The sequence below is a fragment of the Trifolium pratense genome, linkage group LG4 (assembly GCF_020283565.1).
Source record: "Trifolium pratense cultivar HEN17-A07 linkage group LG4, ARS_RC_1.1, whole genome shotgun sequence".
Lineage (NCBI taxonomy): Eukaryota > Viridiplantae > Streptophyta > Magnoliopsida > Fabales > Fabaceae > Trifolium > Trifolium pratense.
This window is the reverse complement of record NC_060062.1, coordinates 44,067,629-44,085,619: the sequence shown is the minus strand read 5'-3', so window position 1 is coordinate 44,085,619 and position 17,991 is coordinate 44,067,629. Positions and strand designations below refer to the sequence as shown.

The 17,991-nt window shown below is 37.1% G+C and overlaps 1 protein-coding gene across 1 annotated transcript; it reads left to right on the top strand.

Moving 5' to 3' along the window:
• Positions 1-128: 128 nt before the first annotated feature.
• LOC123923848 (disease resistance protein RUN1-like) lies at positions 129-17,794 on the top strand. The gene is made up of 5 exons (XM_045976594.1): positions 129-678; positions 9,209-10,313; positions 15,400-15,675; positions 15,760-16,539; positions 17,113-17,794. The coding sequence occupies exons 1-5, from the start codon at positions 203-205 to the stop codon at positions 17,578-17,580; spliced, it is 3,105 nt and encodes a 1,034-aa protein (XP_045832550.1). The 5' UTR covers positions 129-202; the 3' UTR covers positions 17,581-17,794.
• The last annotated feature ends 197 nt before the right edge of the window (positions 17,795-17,991 follow it).

Here is a 17,991-nt window from a genome sequence, read left to right as displayed (position 1 = left end):
TCCGTCCGAAAAATATAAGCAAAAAGTGGTCAATAAAAGTTGATGAATTTAGTTTAAAATTTAGTTCAAATACATTAACTTTTGTTGACTTTTTTTGCTTATATTTTAGGACGGATTCTGAAGGGAAGTATGACAATAACACTACTCTTTGTTCTGCATTTGTACCTATCTTGTAGTCGTTGACTTTGATAAAAAAAAAAAGATGTCATCTTCCTCCGATCATCCTTCATACATCCACGACGTGTTCTTAAATTTCCGAGGGGAGGATACTCGGGACAGATTGATTTCTCATCTCTATGCAGCACTATCAAATGCAGGAATCAACACTTTTCTTGACGACATGAACCTTAAAATGGGAGATGAATTGCCAGAAATATTGGACGCAATAGAATTGTCTCGTATTTCTGTTATTGTTTTCTCCAAAGGATATACTGAATCTAGTTGGTGTCTTTCTGAACTTGTAAAAATTATGGAATGCCACAGTATTCATAATCAAGTTGTTGTACCTCTGTTTTATGATGTTGACCCATCAGTTGTCCGTTATCAGAATGGTGATTTTGGAAAAGCTTTAGAAGCAAATGCTAACAAACAATACTTGAGAACAGATCTATTGTCCAACTGGAGGAATGCACTGATTAAAGCTGCAAATCTATCCGGCTGGGATGCCAACAAGTTCAGGTATCACTAACTTTTTATTTTCTTGCAAAAGTTTAAGGCGAAGACACATAAGCTAGTTTATAGCTTATAGCTTATAACTTATAAGTTTGTTTGGCTAAAAAGGACCTGTTTGGAACAGTCTTCCAAAAATAGCTTAAAGTTTATTTTTGAAACGCTATTTTAAGTAGCTTATGAGCTTATAGCTTGTCATGTCATTTTTTCTTTCAATTTTACCCGTTTTCATCTTACTTGAAAAAAAAATGAAATATTAATTAAACATATCTTTTTTATGTTATTTGATACTTATAAGTTAGTTCAACCGTTAATTTTACTAAACACTAAGAATTCAATCAACTTACTTATTCACTATAGCTAAAGGCCGGCTTATAAGCTATTTGCTATAAGCTATCTGATCTGTTTTCCGCTATTTTTTACCAAACATAGCCTAAGTTTGTAAATAATACTCCCTCCATTCTTTCTTATGTGTCGTTTCTGACCAATGTGCACTGTGTGACTATTCACATAATTTACTTTGACCATAAATTTTTATTAATATATAAAACCAAATGTTAGCAAACAAGATATATGGTTCAATTTGTCTCGACGAATATTTTGAACATATAAAATTTTCATAATTTTTTATAATAAATAATTAAAGATTGAAATTCTGGCACACTAGTAACACGATGTTGAACACGATGCTCCAACACTGTATGTTTGATCCGATGATCCAACACTGTGTTCAACACTGAACTAGATGAAAAATAAGGAAATATAAAATGCACGAAACAGAATAACACAGTTATTTGTTAACCCAGTTCAGCATAACAGCCTACTCTGGGGGATACCAATCCAGGAGTGAATCCACTATGATAGTATTAGTTCAAAGCCCTCAATAAACGCCCCGTTTATGACTTCTCACCTAATCACCACCCGTGCTATATTCTACCTAAGTCACACCTAGGTATGAGAACCTCCGCTCAACTCCTCTTAATCACAGCCACTGTGATCGTACACGTTACAGTTTACAGATGAAGACACACTTCTTAAAACATCCACCAATTCCGTACTTCAAAGCTTAGGAATGGTTCATACACACTATCTCCTTGCTTAGAAGCTCCAGAGATATTACAACACAGTAACACACAGTCCTTAATCTTGCATCAAGGTAATACAAGAAGAGGAACACAATTAACAATACTAAAACCCTAAACACACGCTTTGTAAAACTCAATTTCGGCTTCAGTGACTTGAACAATGGTGTCAACCTTCTTTAAATAACCTTTACGAGCTCAGGCTAGGTCTTCAATTAGACTTCAATAGCACAGCATGATTAATGGTTCCTTCAAGAAATAATCTTCAATTAAAAGGTTTTGTTTCCTTAACTTGAAGATCTGATTAGCAGGCAAAACTTGATCACGAGATCCATTAATAATTATGCGTGACAACGCTCCTTATCACAAACGAACATTTATTGTGGATTCCATATTTAGAATTTAAATCTTTTATCTCTTAATATTGAGGAACTAATAACACATAAATCGCTTACTGAAGATTCTGGAAACACCTGTGTGTTGGCACACAAATTAAAAGGCGTGGATTAAATCTTCAATCAAATCTTTCAAAGATCTTACGCAAAAATATATCATTCGCGAAAACAGAGCGCACTGGATGTGGTATCCAATGTTGAAGCATGAATGTTGTATCCAATGTTGAAACATTCTATCCAACATCTTGCTTGAATATTTGTTTTAGCAAAATGAGGCCAACATAAAAACACCAACAATCTCCCCCTTTGGCAATTTTTGGCTAAAACAACTTAAGATCATTTCAACCAATCTAGAGAGATACATCACCTACCTTTCTTCAAATCAACATAAGCACACAGTCATGAAGTAAAGTAGAACATCTTCAAATGCAGTTTTCAATAGAACTTCTCAGATGAAAATAGCAAATAAGAATAGTTGTATCGCACAAGAATAACAGAGGCATGCAACAGCGGAATAGTGAACACAACTTGCCTCACAGGAAAACGCCAATGGAGTGAAAAATATTCTCATAAAAAGAATCACCGGGGAAAAATAAATTCCCTCATGGCTGAGAGAAATAAACTCTCAGGAAGCAAGATGTTCATTTTCAACAGAGCATGATTCAACACCGATTAGAACATCTAACATTGCGCCACAGAAGGCAACCCACAACTCATAACACTACTCTTCACAGATTCTGTAGACAATCAGCAGTACATCAGGCACACTTACTAACTCTCCCCCTTTTTAGTCACAAAATATGCCAAACAGAAGCTTCATGCACGAAGAGTATCACAGAAATCCATAGTGCAGAGTATCAGAGCATAACATATCCATATATTAGTATCTAGCAACCCGTAGTCTTGTAATAGCAGAAGCATTACTTCACATACAGAAATGCAGCAGCATAGCTATACATAACATATACTCCACTCCACAACAGGAAGGGCAAATGTCTCAACATTAAGCACCACATCATAAAACATCAGATAACTACTCCCCTTCAAGACATGCATAATAGAGTATCAAAACATCACACCACTCATGCAGAGCACATTCAGAACATATGCAGAGCATATACATCAGATACTATACATCACATACTGCTAGCGTGCCCACACCAGATGTTAGAGCATCTGTCAGCACATCATGCTCACTAAATAATACTACTCCCCCTCAATATCAGAGATGAGCAAAAATTTAATCAAACATTTTTACTCCCCCTAAACAAGTGCATATCAGAACAAGGTATCCGAGTACCACATGCATATCAGAACTTACTCCCGCTTAATTCTTGCAGAGCAACCATAAGTACTACGACACATATCAGATGTTGCAACATCAGATAGCACATCAACATACTGCACACCACTAACTACCAACTACTCCCCCTTTTTTAGACAAAATAGGGTCTTCATAGAAGTAGCAGAAAAACCAGAGACACAGTGCAGAATATCACAGTCCAGATGCACACAAGGTGCTTAAATTTAGATCATAGTCCACACATGGAAAATAAATCCAAAAGGAAACATTACACAGAGGCACTGTCTTGGGGAATCATTTCCCTCATCTTCAACCTCAGAGTCTTCTTCCTCATTATCACCACCTGCACCAACACTCAGATTCTCATCAACACCTGCGTCAGTTGCTTCTAATGCAGCTTCTTCAAGCTTCAGAGCATGAATCATTCGCTCAAACTACAGCTTATTTTCATCCAGCTAACTAGAGGTTGTAAAAAGCATATCTACTACCTCCATCACAACAAACACATAGTCAACATTCACAAAATAGACATTTCCCCTTGTTTGCACAATATGACAAGGGCATAAGAAAACATTGTTCCAATCTCCCATGAACAGTCTTTGGCTGAGGTTCATCCAAGAAGTCAACCTCATCAAGATCAATCATCTCTTGTTCTTCATCTACTATCTTTTCAGACTCAGTATCTTTATCACCAAGAGAGACAACTTTCTCTATACTTTCCTCTGTTTTAGAGTCTTCAATAGAATCAGCAGGAATATCATTCTTTTCTTTGTCCTGCAATTCATCTTTAGTAGCAGCCTCAAAATCACAGCTATCACCAAAAGACTCAGTGATAGTGGCAGCATTTGGATTAGGCTGGACAGAGGATGTTCCAACATCCCGTGCAACATCAAGGGTAGTAATGTTCTCCTTGATAGAAAAAGTAACAAGCTCAACAACAGAATCAGAGATGGACTTATCAGATGGAGCCACATGATCATTCACAACTACAAATGGTTGTACAGTAGCATCAATAGTATTATCAGAGTTTGACATGGTGATCTGATTGAAATAAAATAGTTTTTGATTGAATTGAACTTCAAACAGAGCACAATCAGTGGGACAGTAGGTGAAAGAGAGTTGATTGCATGTTATGACACAGTTATGGCAATTTTGATATGATTGCCCGGAATTAGCGTGCATCACTGGTGGGAGCGAAGTGAAAAATGTGGTTGCACGCTCAAAACTCCTTAACTGCTATAATTCCTTATGCAGGCAAATTCTTAATTTGCCCCTTAGCCTTTCAAACTCAACAACATCCAATGCTTTACTGAATATGTCAGCCACCTGTTCTTCAATAGCAACATGATCAAGCTTCACAATATTTTCTTCAGCTAAATCCCTGATAAATAGGACTTTGTTGACACGGGCAGGTTCTGATTTAGGATTAGTAGATTCATTGTTAGAACCTGAAACTTCATCAAATACAATATCATATGACTGTTGAATGGATGATTCAACATCTGCTGTTTTGGTTGATGGTGCATCATCAACTACCACATTGATTGATTCCATGGTAACTTTAGTTCTAGAGTTATAAACTCTGTAAGCTCTGCTGTTTGTGGAGTATCCAAGAAAAATTCCTTCTGATGCACATAAATCAAAGAATTTTGCATTCTCAAATTCTTTGCCATGATCACTTCTTATTCTTACAATAACAACCTCTTTTTCTCTTTGAAGTTGTAAGCATAGGTTTCTAAAAGTTTCAAAGCTGTCTGATTTTTCTCTAAGGAAATCTATCCAAGTGAATCTAGAAAAATTATCTTCCAAAGCAAAAGCATACCTTTTACCACCAAGACTTTCAGTGTGCATAGGTCCCATCAGATCTATGTGTAATAGTTTAAGTGCACTAGATGTAATCGAATGTTGGAGCCTCGGATGTGCCACCATGGTTTGCTTGCCTATTTGGCACTCACCACATATAGTTCCTTCCTCAATCTTGAGCTTTGGATTCCCCCTGATTGCTTCTTCTGCTATGACCTTCTTCAAACCTCTCAGATGTAAGTGACCAATTTCTTGATGCCACGACTTCACTTTATCCTCTTTGCTTAAGAGACAAGTGGACAAGTGGTTTTCTTCTTCAGAGACCCATAAGTAGCAGTTGTCCTTTGACATCACACCCTTCATCAAGAGTCTTCCTTCTTCATTTGTAACAAGACATTCTGACTTTGTGAAGTTTACTTTCATGCCTTGATCACACAACTGACTAATGCTGATTAGATTAGTTGTAAGGCCTTTCACCAATAGAACATTATCTAGATTTGGCAATCCATTGTTGATTAGATTCCCAATTCCTTTTATCTCTCCCTTAGCTCCATCACCAAAGGTTACATAACTTGTGGCATAGGATTTTAAGTTGGCAAGATATCCTTCCACTCCAGTCATGTGTCTTGAACATCCACTGTCAAAGTACCAATCTTGTCTAGATGATGCTCGTAGTGATGTGTGAGCTATCAGACATACATCATTCTCCTTTTCTTTCCACTCTTTCTTAGTCTTCACATTTTCTGGCTTTGGTGCAGGTGACCGGAAATTCTTTGGGTAACCATACAATTTATAGCAATAAGGCCTTATGTGCCCTTTCTTACCACAATAGTGACATCTCCAGTTCCTTCTCCTAGATTTAGGTCTTGACCAATTATTCCGATGTGGAGGAGGATGTTGAGGCATCGATCCAGTCTGTGCAGGAGGCTTAGGTTTGGGTTTTAACCAAGTGTCAGTTCCCTGGTGTGTGGGAGGATGTGGTGGTAAAAAGCCAGCACTGACAGGAAAAGTCTTCTCAATGGGAGTACTGATTGTAGCTTTGTTGTATCCCATTTGTTGATCAACAATCTCATAGTCAAAGCCAATTGGTTTCTTTCCTGCACTTTGTTTCAATAGCATTGCTTGGAATTTTTCTTCTCCTGATCCATAAACTCTGACTTGTCTTCTAGCATGCTCCAAGTCAACATTTAGTTTTTCAATCTCTTTGTTGAGAGCATCAATTCTTGTAAGATAGTCATTCTTCTCAGCCTGTAGTTGACAGTTAACCTTCTTTTGTCTTTCCAATGCCTTGCAAACTTCATTACTCCTGATGAAAAGATCCTTATAGGTGGCAACCAGTTCTTCATAGGATGTTTCATCACATGATTCAGCATCAGACTCACACAGACCTGTCAGCGCATTGACATGTTTTGCAGATCCACTTTCAGTTTCCTCCTCTGAGTCATCCTCATCTGACCAAGTGATAGCCAGACTTTTCTTTTGTCTCTTCAGAAAGGTAGGACATTCAGCTTTGATGTGTCCATATCCTTCACATTCATGACACTGGACCCCTTCTGACTGACTGGTTTTCTCATCACTTTTAGCCCTTCTTTGATCATTGGTCTGTTTGTTGATGTCGAGCTTGATGCTTGGCACATTGAACTTAGACTTTTTGTCCATTCTTTTCATGATTCTGTTGAATTGACTTCCTAGCAAGACCATTTCTTCTGACAAACTTTCATCACTCTCCAAATCTGATTCTTCATCTTCTCTACTGTTGGAGGCAAAGGCTAAACTTTTATTTTTCTTTTCTTTTCTTTGATTCATGCCTAACTCATAGGTTTGAAGTGAGCCTATTAGTTCATCCACTTGAATGTTGACCAGATCTTGAGATTCTTCAATTGCTGTCACTTTCATGTCAAACCTCTTAGGTAGAGATCTGAGAATTTTGCTCACAAGCTTTTCATCTGATATGGGTTCTCCCAAGGCATCAAATGAATTTGCAAATTCTAAAATATTCATGTGAAAATCATGAATAGTCTCTTCTTCCTTCATACTCAGATTTTCAAAGTTTGTGCGAAGCATCTGAAGTTTGGACAACTTTACCTTGTTGGTTCCTTCATGTGCTTTCCTAAGTATCTCCCACGCATGTTTAGCCACAGTGCATCGTTTGACAAGTCTGAACATGTTGATGTCCACCCCATTGAATATGGCATTTAAGGCTTTTGAGTTTCCTAGAGCTAAGTCATCCTCGTCTTTAGAATAGTCTTTTGTAGGCTTGATTTCACTGGTTTTCTTTCCATCCTTATCAATGACCACTGGGGGTTCCCAGCCATTTTCTACAGCTTTCCATGTTCTGCTATCAATGGATTTAAGAAAAACCATCATCTTAGCTTTCCAGTAGTCATAGTTCTCAGGCCCTATCAGTAGGGGCGGTCTGGAAATTGTTCCTCCTTCCTTGTCCATTTCACCAGAAAGTATTTTCCCTGGAGCTCACCCTAAATCCAGAACAGGGTGCCTGCTCTGATGCCAATTGAAATTCTGGCACACTAGTAACACGATGTTGAACACGATGCTCCAACACTGTATGTTTGATCCGATGATCCAACACTGTGTTCAACACTGAACTAGATGAAAAATAAGGAAATATAAAATGCACGAAACAGAATAACACAGTTATTTGTTAACCCAGTTCAGCATAACAGCCTACTCTGGGGGATACCAATCCAGGAGTGAATCCACTATGATAGTATTAGTTCAAAGCCCTCAATAAACGCCCCGTTTATGACTTCTCACCTAATCACCACCCGTGCTATATTCTACCTAAGTCACACCTAGGTATGAGAACCTCCGCTCAACTCCTCTTAATCACAGCCACTGTGATCGTACACGTTACAGTTTACAGATGAAGACACACTTCTTAAAACATCCACCAATTCCGTACTTCAAAGCTTAGGAATGGTTCATACACACTATCTCCTTGCTTAGAAGCTCCAGAGATATTACAACACAGTAACACACAGTCCTTAATCTTGCATCAAGGTAATACAAGAAGAGGAACACAATTAACAATACTAAAACCCTAAACACACGCTTTGTAAAACTCAATTTCGGCTTCAGTGACTTGAACAATGGTGTCAACCTTCTTTAAATAACCTTTACGAGCTCAGGCTAGGTCTTCAATTAGACTTCAATAGCACAGCATGATTAATGGTTCCTTCAAGAAATAATCTTCAATTAAAAGGTTTTGTTTCCTTAACTTGAAGATCTGATTAGCAGGCAAAACTTGATCACGAGATCCATTAATAATTATGCGTGACAACGCTCCTTATCACAAACGAACATTTATTGTGGATTCCATATTTAGAATTTAAATCTTTTATCTCTTAATATTGAGGAACTAATAACACATAAATCGCTTACTGAAGATTCTGGAAACACCTGTGTGTTGGCACACAAATTAAAAGGCGTGGATTAAATCTTCAATCAAATCTTTCAAAGATCTTACGCAAAAATATATCATTCGCGAAAACAGAGCGCACTGGATGTGGTATCCAATGTTGAAGCATGAATGTTGTATCCAATGTTGAAACATTCTATCCAACATCTTGCTTGAATATTTGTTTTAGCAAAATGAGGCCAACATAAAAACACCAACAAAGATATTAGTGATCAAAGTTGTGAAGTGATCAAAAGCGATACTTAAACAAGAACGGAGAGAGTAGTACAAAAGAAGGTAACACTTATGATGTCAATTTGCATTCATAATTGGGAATATTGGGGGGACTTTTTTCTATATTCTTTTATTTTTGCAAATAAAGAAAACTCAAACTATCCCCTATATTCTTTTATTTGTTTAGAAAAATTTTCCTTTACCTAATGTCACACTTTTTTGTGACCAATGTCACATTTGATATCTAACTTCAATATTATTTCATAATGCTAATTTTGTATGTTCTATAATTATTACATTTAAGGAATGAATCTGAACTAGTGAAGCAAATTGTTGAAGATGTTTTGGCAAAACTAGACAACACATTCTTGTCTATTACCGAATTTCCAGTTGGATTGGAATCCCATGTGCAAAAAGTGACTGACTTTATTGATCAATCTAACAAAGTTTGTATGGTGGGGATATGGGGAATGGGGGGATCTGGCAAAACAACCACAGCCAAAGCTATCTACAATCGAATCCATCGTAACTTCGAGGGTAGAACAAGTTTCATTGGAAATATTCGAGAGATTTGTGAAAATGATAGTAGAGGGATTATTCATATACAACAACAACTTCTTTCTGATGTTTTGAAAACAAATGAGAAGATACATAGCATTGAATTGGGGAAAACTAAGATCGAGAAAACACTTCGGGGAAAAAAGGCTTTTATCGTACTCGATGATGTGACCAAGTCTGAGCAATTAGAAGCCCTGTGTCCAAATCCTAAGTTGTTTCGTTCAGGAAGTGTAATGATTATTACAACTAGAGATGCACGCCTTCTCAATTCACTTGGTGTTAAACACGTCTTCACCATGACAGAAATGGACGAAAACCAATCCCTAGAACTTTTCAGTTGGCATGCTTTTCGACAACCAAGTCCTAGAGAAGATTTTAGTGACCTCTCTAGAAATGTAGTTGCTTATTGCGGAGGATTACCTCTGGCACTTGAAGTCCTTGGATCTTACTTAACTGGGAGGACGGAACAAGAATGGAGAAGTGCGCTATTAAAATTAGAGAAAATTCCCAACGATCAAGTGCAACAGAAACTGAGAATCAGCTACGATGGTTTAGAAGATTATACATTAAAGGATATATTTCTTGACATATGTTGTTTCTTCATTGGAAAGAACAGAGCTGATGTTACAGAGATACTTAATGATTGTGGGTTTTATGCTGATATTGGAATAGCTGTACTCATAGAGCGGAGCCTCGTAAAAGTTGAAAAGAAGAATAACAAGCTTCAAATTCATGATTTGCTACGGGACATTGGAAGAGCAATTGTTGGAGAAAGTTCACCAAAAGAACCCGAAAAGCATAGTCGATTGTGGTTTCCAGATGATGTGGTGGAAGTTTTGACAAAATATACTGTAAGAACTCTTTGTTTATCTTACATTCTCAGATTTATGCAAATGTGTTTGGGCTGTACCTCTATTGTTTTATGTATTACTTTAATTGAAATTAGCTGAATAGTTTTTTTTTATTCCATATGCATAAGATGTATATATACACAGAGTACAATCCTATTCTAGGAAATAAACTATACAATCAATAAAGACGTGATTATAATCATTAAATCCTAATTTAATCAGAAAATAATGCTAGCTGTCATTTTCAACTCTCCCCCTCAAGTTGGTGCATAGATATCAGACATGCCCAACTTGGATAAAACTGAATGAAATGGACTGCTAGGAACAGCATGAGTCATCATATCAGCTAGCTGATCTGCACTTTTAATGTAAGGAACCTTTATCTTGCCGGTGTCCAAGTTATCCTTGATGTAGTTCCTGTCCAGTTCAACATGCTTAGTTCGATCATGTTGCACTGGATTATTTGCAATCTCAATAGCTGCTGTATTATCACAAAAAAGTGTCATCGGTTTCTCTGAACCGAACCCCAGTTCAGTTAGGAGAATATTAAGCCATGTAAGCTCTGTAGTTGCATGGTGAAGAGCACGATATTCAGCTTCTGCACTGGATAATGACACTACCTTCTGTTTCTTGCTTCTCCAAGTAACTAAATTTCCTCCAACAAATGACAAATAACCTGATGTAGATTTTCTATCCAATTTAGACCCTGCAAAGTCTGAATCAGTGTAACCAACAATGTCCAAATGACCATGTCTTGAGAACAGTATGCCTTTTCCCGGTGAAGACTTAAGATAGGCCAAGATACGATTCACTGCACTCATGTGTTGCTCACTAGGATTATGCATAAATTGACTCACAACACTGACCGCATATGATATATCGGGTCTTGTGTGAGTCAAATAGATCAACTTTCCAACCATTCTTTGATATCTCTCTTTATTTGTTGGAATTTGATCTGGATAGATACTCAAGCCATGATTCACCTCAATGGGTGTATCCACTGGTTGACAAGCCGAGTTACCTGTTTCAGCCAAGAGATCTAATGTATACTTCCGTTGTGAGAGGAAAAGTTCTTGCTTAGAACGAGATACTTCAATGCCAAGGAAGTATTTCAAATCTCCCAAGTCCTTCATTTCAAATTCCTTGGCCAAATAGTCTCGAAGCTCCCCTATCTCATGGAGGTTACTACCTGTGACAATCATATCATCAACATAGACAATAAGAAGGGTAATATCAGTACCAACTCTTTTGTAAAACAGAGTGTGGTCAGCCATAGCTTGCTTGAACCCATACTTCTTCATCGAATGACTAAATCTCCCAAACCATGCTCTTGGTGATTGTTTCAATCCATATAACGCCTTCTTCAATTTGCAAACCTTACCTCCTTTTGGTGTAAATCCAGGAGGAGGATCCATATATACCTCTTCCAAGAGATCGCCGTGTAGAAAGGCATTCTTCACATCTAGTTGTCTCAATGGCCAATCTAGATTAACCGCGAGAGAGAGTATGACTCTAACAGTGCTCATTTTTGCCACAGGAGCAAAGGTTTCTTGGTAGTCTATTCCGTAAGTTTGGGTATATCCCTTAGCAACCAATCTGGCCTTGTACCTGTCAATTGTACCATCTGACTTGTACTTAACTGAGAAAACCCACTTACATCCAACTGTCTTCTTGTCTTTCGGAAGCTCGACCATCTCCCAAGTAGAGTTCTTCTGAAGAGCCTTCATTTCGTCTACCATAGCAGATTTCCACTTAGGATTTTCAAGGGCTTCCTGAAAATGACTAGGAATAGACATAGATGATAATTGAAAGGCAAAAGAAAGGTGAGTTTTTGACAAACGATGGTATGAGACATAATCAGAAATGGGATAGACACAGTTTGAAGAACCAGAATTTTCAGGAAAAAAACCAAACCTCTCAGGTGGTCTACGGTCACGAGAAGGATATCTCCTATCTTGGTTTCTAACCTGTGAACCTAAAATAGAAATTTCTGAAGACAAGATGGGCAAAGAAGAATGTACCTCAAGATTAGTCTCAGAAGAGTCATCCGTTGGTGTAGTAGTATCATCGAGAGGGGTATTTGTATCATTGAGAGGGGCATTCGGATGAGCAGCCTTATTCTTCCTTGTATAACACTTCTTAAAAAGACTATTTGGCCTTTCCTCTTCACTAGTTTCAAGCTCAGTTGTTATAGGTTCTGGGGAATTTGTAAACTTCTCTAAATCATCAATTAGCTCTTCGTCAAGTTCCCCTTGACTATCAACTATGTCATGTACAACTGGCTCCTCTTGGCCATCAATTATATCTCCCAAGGGCTCCCCCTGACCATCAACTGTGTCCTTTATGGGATCCCCTTGACTACCTGAGTTCCAAAATTTCTTCTCATCTAGCCATAGTTTGTCTTCCTCTTTGCTGTCAATTTCTCCTTGAAGTGGACTTAGAGACACGTCTCCACTGAAATAAGACTCGCGTTCACAAAATTGGACATCCATGGTAACAAAATATTTCATGGTGGGAGGATGGTAGCATTTATATCCCTTTTGAGAGGATGAATAACCAAGAAAGACACATTTTAGAGCACGAGGATCAAGCTTATCCCTCTGGTGTGAGTGAACATGAATATAGCAAACACAACCAAAAACTCTAGGACAAATGTTTAAGGCGGAAGGAATAGAGTAAAATTGAGAAAACATTCGGAAAGGTGTTTGATAGTCAATAGCACGTGCAGGCATTCGGTTTATTAGAAAAATAGCGGTCATGACTGCATCAGCCCAAAAACGTTTAGGAACATGCATAGCAAAGCATAATGCCCGAGCCACCTCAAGAATGTGTCGGTTTTTACGCTCTGCTGTACCGTTCTGTTGTGGTGTATAAGTGCATGATGTCTGGTGCAAAATTCCATTTTCTTCAAAAAACTTAGCAAGAGACTGATTTTTAAACTCACGACCATTGTCAGAATGAAATACTTTAACCTGAGTGTTGAATTGAGTTACTATCATTTTTGAAAATTTTGGAATAACATCTAAAACTTCATGTTTAGATTTTAGCAAATATACCCAACTCACTCTGGTACAATCATCAATAAAAGACACAAAATATCTATAACCCAAGGTTGAAGGAGTAGAAAAAGGACCCCAAACATCTGTAAAGACACGGGTAAAAGGAAATGGACTTTTATTAATACTTATTTTGAAAGGTACACGATGATTTTTAGCATAAATGCAATGTTCACATTTTAAACTAGAAACGTGAACGTTTTTGAACAACTGAGGGAACAAACGTTCTAAGTAAAAAAATGATGGATGACCCAATCGACAATGCCATAAGAGAAGCTTCAATCTCTCAGATGACTTCTGTGTCACTTGAAGAACTTGATCTGGTTTCTTCCAAGTAATATAGACCCCCTCTCTCCTTACCAACACCAATCGTCATCTTCGTAAGATTGTCCTGAAATACACAATGTGAAGAATGAAAGGTTACAGAACAATTAAGATTTTTGGTAATTTTGCTAATGGATAGAAGATTGTTAGAGAGGTTAGGTGCAAGTAAAACTGAGGATAAGGGAAGTGAGGAAGAAAGTGAGACATTTCCAGATCCAGAGATCGGCATAGGAGTCCCATTAGCAACCTGGACAGACTTAATAGGTGAAGGAATTAGTGAGTCAATCACAGAAGAATAACTAGTCATGTGATCAGTTGCCCCTGAATCAATAACCCAAGTGTTAGTAGCAGCAGAAATGAAAGCAAAACCAGAATTACCTTCCTTTGGAGATGCCCGAGTTACATGAAAAACAGAAGTTGGATTATCTATCGAAGCAACCTGTGCAGATTTTTTACTTTTCCTTTCAGCTTGCTTGAGTTTGTACCACTCCGGATAACCATGTTTCTTCCAGCAAATATCCTCAGTGTGAGTATTTTTGTTGCAATAATTGCAGAAACGAGAGAGTGAGTTAGAAGACCGAGAAGCAGTTGTTTCCTGAGAGTTGTTCTTATGGACAACTAGGGCTGATACTTCTGATCGATCTTCTATTCCCATGGTGAGTTGTCTCTGCTCTTCACGACGGACTTGTGAATAGACTTCTTCAAGACTTGGCAAAGGAGTAGCTGCTAAGATTCGGCTACTAATGTGATCCAGGCTGTGATCAAGGCCAGCGAGAAAGACATAAACTCGATCGTCAGCAGTGCGTTTCCTCAATTTTTCAACATCATTTGGACATGACATATCATTGGGTCTGCGATAATCAAGTTCTAGAAAAATTGAATTAAGCTCATTGTAATATTCTGAAAGTGGACGACCTTCTTGACGGGATTGAAAAGACTTCTTCATTAGTTCATAGACTTGTGAAGAATCTGAGACATCAAGATAGCTCCTTTTGACAGCATCCCAGACATCTTTAGCCGTCCCACATTGGACGAAGTGTGTCATCAGTTTGTCTGTCATGGAATTTATGAGCCAACCCTTGACGAGCGCATCTTCGGACTCCCAGTCATCATACTTAGGGTCGCTCTCTGCTGGAGCAGCCTTCCTTCCATTGATGTATCCCTTTTTTTTTTCTTCCAGCAATATGCATCTCCATGATTTGGGACCAGATCCGATAGTTAGCCCCATCCAATTTTATAGAAACTGGTGGGGAGGAAGTTTCGTGAACGGTCACCGTCGACGGTGTCATGGACGATGTCTTGGTGTTGGAAGTATTCTCCACAGTTTTATGAATCTCTGTTCCAGACATGGTATAGAAACTGAAAAGAATGTAAAGGAGAGGAGAAGAGGAAGGTGGCTAGGGTTCAGAGACAGAGAGATAGCAGCGGAATATTTTTTTTTTTTTTTTTTTTTTTGCGCTCTGATGCCAAATTGAAATTAGCTGAATAGTTTTTTTTTATTCCATATGCATAAGATGTATATATACACAGAGTACAATCCTATTCTAGGAAATAAACTATACAATCAATAAAGACGTGATTATAATCATTAAATCCTAATTTAATCAGAAAATAATGCTAGCTGTCATTTTCAACTACTTTATATCAAGCAAAGCAAATGAAAAACATTTTCCATTCTTTTTCTCAGCTTTTTTACTCACATGCAGGGAACAGAAACTATAGAAGGATTGATTTTGAAGTCACAAAGAATTGACAAATTTTGTTTCAGTACTAATTCTTTCAAAAAGATGAAGAAACTAAGACTTTTACAACTTGATTGTGTTGACCTCACTGGGGATTTTGGGTATCTTTCCAAACAACTTAGATGGGTCAATTGGCAACGATCTACCTTCAACTATATACCTAATGACTTTGATTTGGGAAATCTCATTGTTTTTGAATTAAAATATAGCAATGTTGAACAGGTTTGGAAGGAAAACAAGGTATAAATTATAATAGTATTGCCATCTTTTTCATTCCCCATTTTCCTCTCTAATTTTTCTTTTGAAACAATTATTTTTGTGCAGTTGTTGCAGAAGCTAAAAATTCTCAATCTTAGTCATTCTAAGCACTTGAAAAGCACCCCTGATTTTTCAAAATTACCGAACCTAGAAAAGCTCATTATGAAGGATTGTCAAAGTTTGTCTGAGGTACACTCGTCTATTGGAGATCTCAAGAATATTCTTCTGATAAATTTGAAGGACTGTACAAGTCTTGGCAATCTCCCTACAGAGATATATCAATTGGCATCAGTGAAAATTCTGATCCTTTCTGGTTGTTCAAATATTGACAAATTGGAAGAAGATATAGGGAAAATGAAATCCTTGACAACTATAGCTGCAAAAAATACTGGTGTCAAACAAGTGCCGGTTTCGATAGTTAGATCAAAAAGCATTAGATATATATCCCTGTGTGGATATGAAGGATTATCACGTGATGTTTTTCCTTCTATCATTAGATCTTGGATGTCACCAACAATGAATTCCTTAGCACATATTCCTCCGTTTGGTGGCATGTCAACGTCTCTTGTTTCCTTGAACGTAGATAGTAGAAGTTTGGGTTTGGTCTATCAATCACCATTACTTGGCAGCGGTTCAAAACTTAGAAGTATTTCGATACAATGTGACTCAGAGAGTCAACTGAAACAAGAATTCAAAAGATTTCTTGATGATCTATATGGTGCAGGTCTTAATGAAGCGGGAACATCACATGCATCACAAATTTTGGTTCTTTCCTTGAGATCTCTTTTGATTCGAATTGGAAGTTGTGACATTGTTATCGATAATCTTGGGAAGAGCTTATCACAGGTTCCTTCTCTATCTTCCCACTACTTAAGAGAACATAAAATTACTTTCCATTTCCATTTTCTTAAAATGGTAAATGATTCCTAAATATATAAATTTATTGAAGTATATATATATCCAGAAAACTATTATAAATAACATAGAAATAAAGTAAATATTTAGATCATTATATACTCTTTTTTTTGTCCTTTTATAATTCTTTTTCTTCTAACTTCATCTTTATTACATTTTTTTAGCTTATTCATACGCATAACACATGATTAACTTTGAAAGGATAGTTGAATAAATATTAAAGTTATACACGGGTTTAGTCCTTTAGATATAGAAGGAGAAAGAGGAACAGGATGATAAAATTATGATGTGAATGATATATTAGGTAACTAGATAATTTTTTACAAATATTGAGTTTTACAAATATTGAGTGGAAAGGAACTATGTTGCCTGTTTTCATTCCATCAGTTTCCTTGGTTATATTTTTCTTAGTACATTATTTTAACACAATAAATTGCAGAAATTGTCCATTTGCATAACATAATTAGGATTGCATAAATAACTAAGCATATGTTTATGATACAGGGAATGACAACCAATTCTATTGATTCTTTCCTTCTGGGTGACAATTATTGTTCTTGGTTAGCCTATAAATGTGAAGGACCTTCGGTACTTTTTCAAGTGCCTGAGGATAGTGATCGTTGCATGAAAGGAATAACTTTATGTGTTTTTTATTCATCAACACATGAAAACTTGGCAAATGAATGTCTCCCTAGTGTTTTAATCATTAATTACACAAAATTCACTATCCAGATTTACAAGCGAGACATAGTAATGTCGTTTAATGATGAAGATTGGCAAAGTGTATTATCAAATTTAGGAGCTGGTGACAATGTGGAGATTTTTATAGCTATTGGGCACGGGTTTGCTGTTAAGGAGACGACTGTCTATCTAATATATGAACAGTCAAATGATATGGAAGTGCAACCATCTGTTGTTAATAAGCCACCTATTAGATATGTATATGTCAGGTGCAGGCGGAAATTAAATTAGGCCCAATTGTACTTATTAGTATGTAAATAAAATAAGGATGACTCATAATAGACATCCGGTTGTTATTTGGTTTGGTTTGGGAGAGACTAGCTCTCTAATACCTAGAGGAGTGGCTATTTATGTTAGTTTCTGTCTTTGTATTATAGTTTCTATAAATGTATAGCAGTTTGTAATTTGGGTAACTGCCCTATGTAGTAAATAACTGGCAGGCTATGAATAAAGTGTGCAGAATTCATATTCACTCGTATTCCTATTTATCCCTTGTATATTCTGCCTCTAACATTGGTATCAGTAGCACCATACAATCCTGTTTATGGTACAAACACAACAACAAATTGAGGAATGTTTGGAATTCCTAGAAAGAGTGTACCAGGATTACATGAAAACACATGATCGAGTTCAAGAAATGCG

Bases quoted from the DNA above. Each gene is read 5' to 3' on its own strand.
- LOC123923848 (XM_045976594.1), top strand. From the start codon at position 203: ATGTCATCTTCCTCCGATCATCCTTCATACATCCACGACGTGTTCTTA. The intron at 15,676-15,759 runs GTATAAATTATA...ATTTTTGTGCAG, and splicing joins AGGTTTGGAAGGAAAACAAG to TTGTTGCAGAAGCTAAAAAT. The intron at 16,540-17,112 runs GTTCCTTCTCTA...TTTATGATACAG, and splicing joins TTGGGAAGAGCTTATCACAG to GGAATGACAACCAATTCTAT.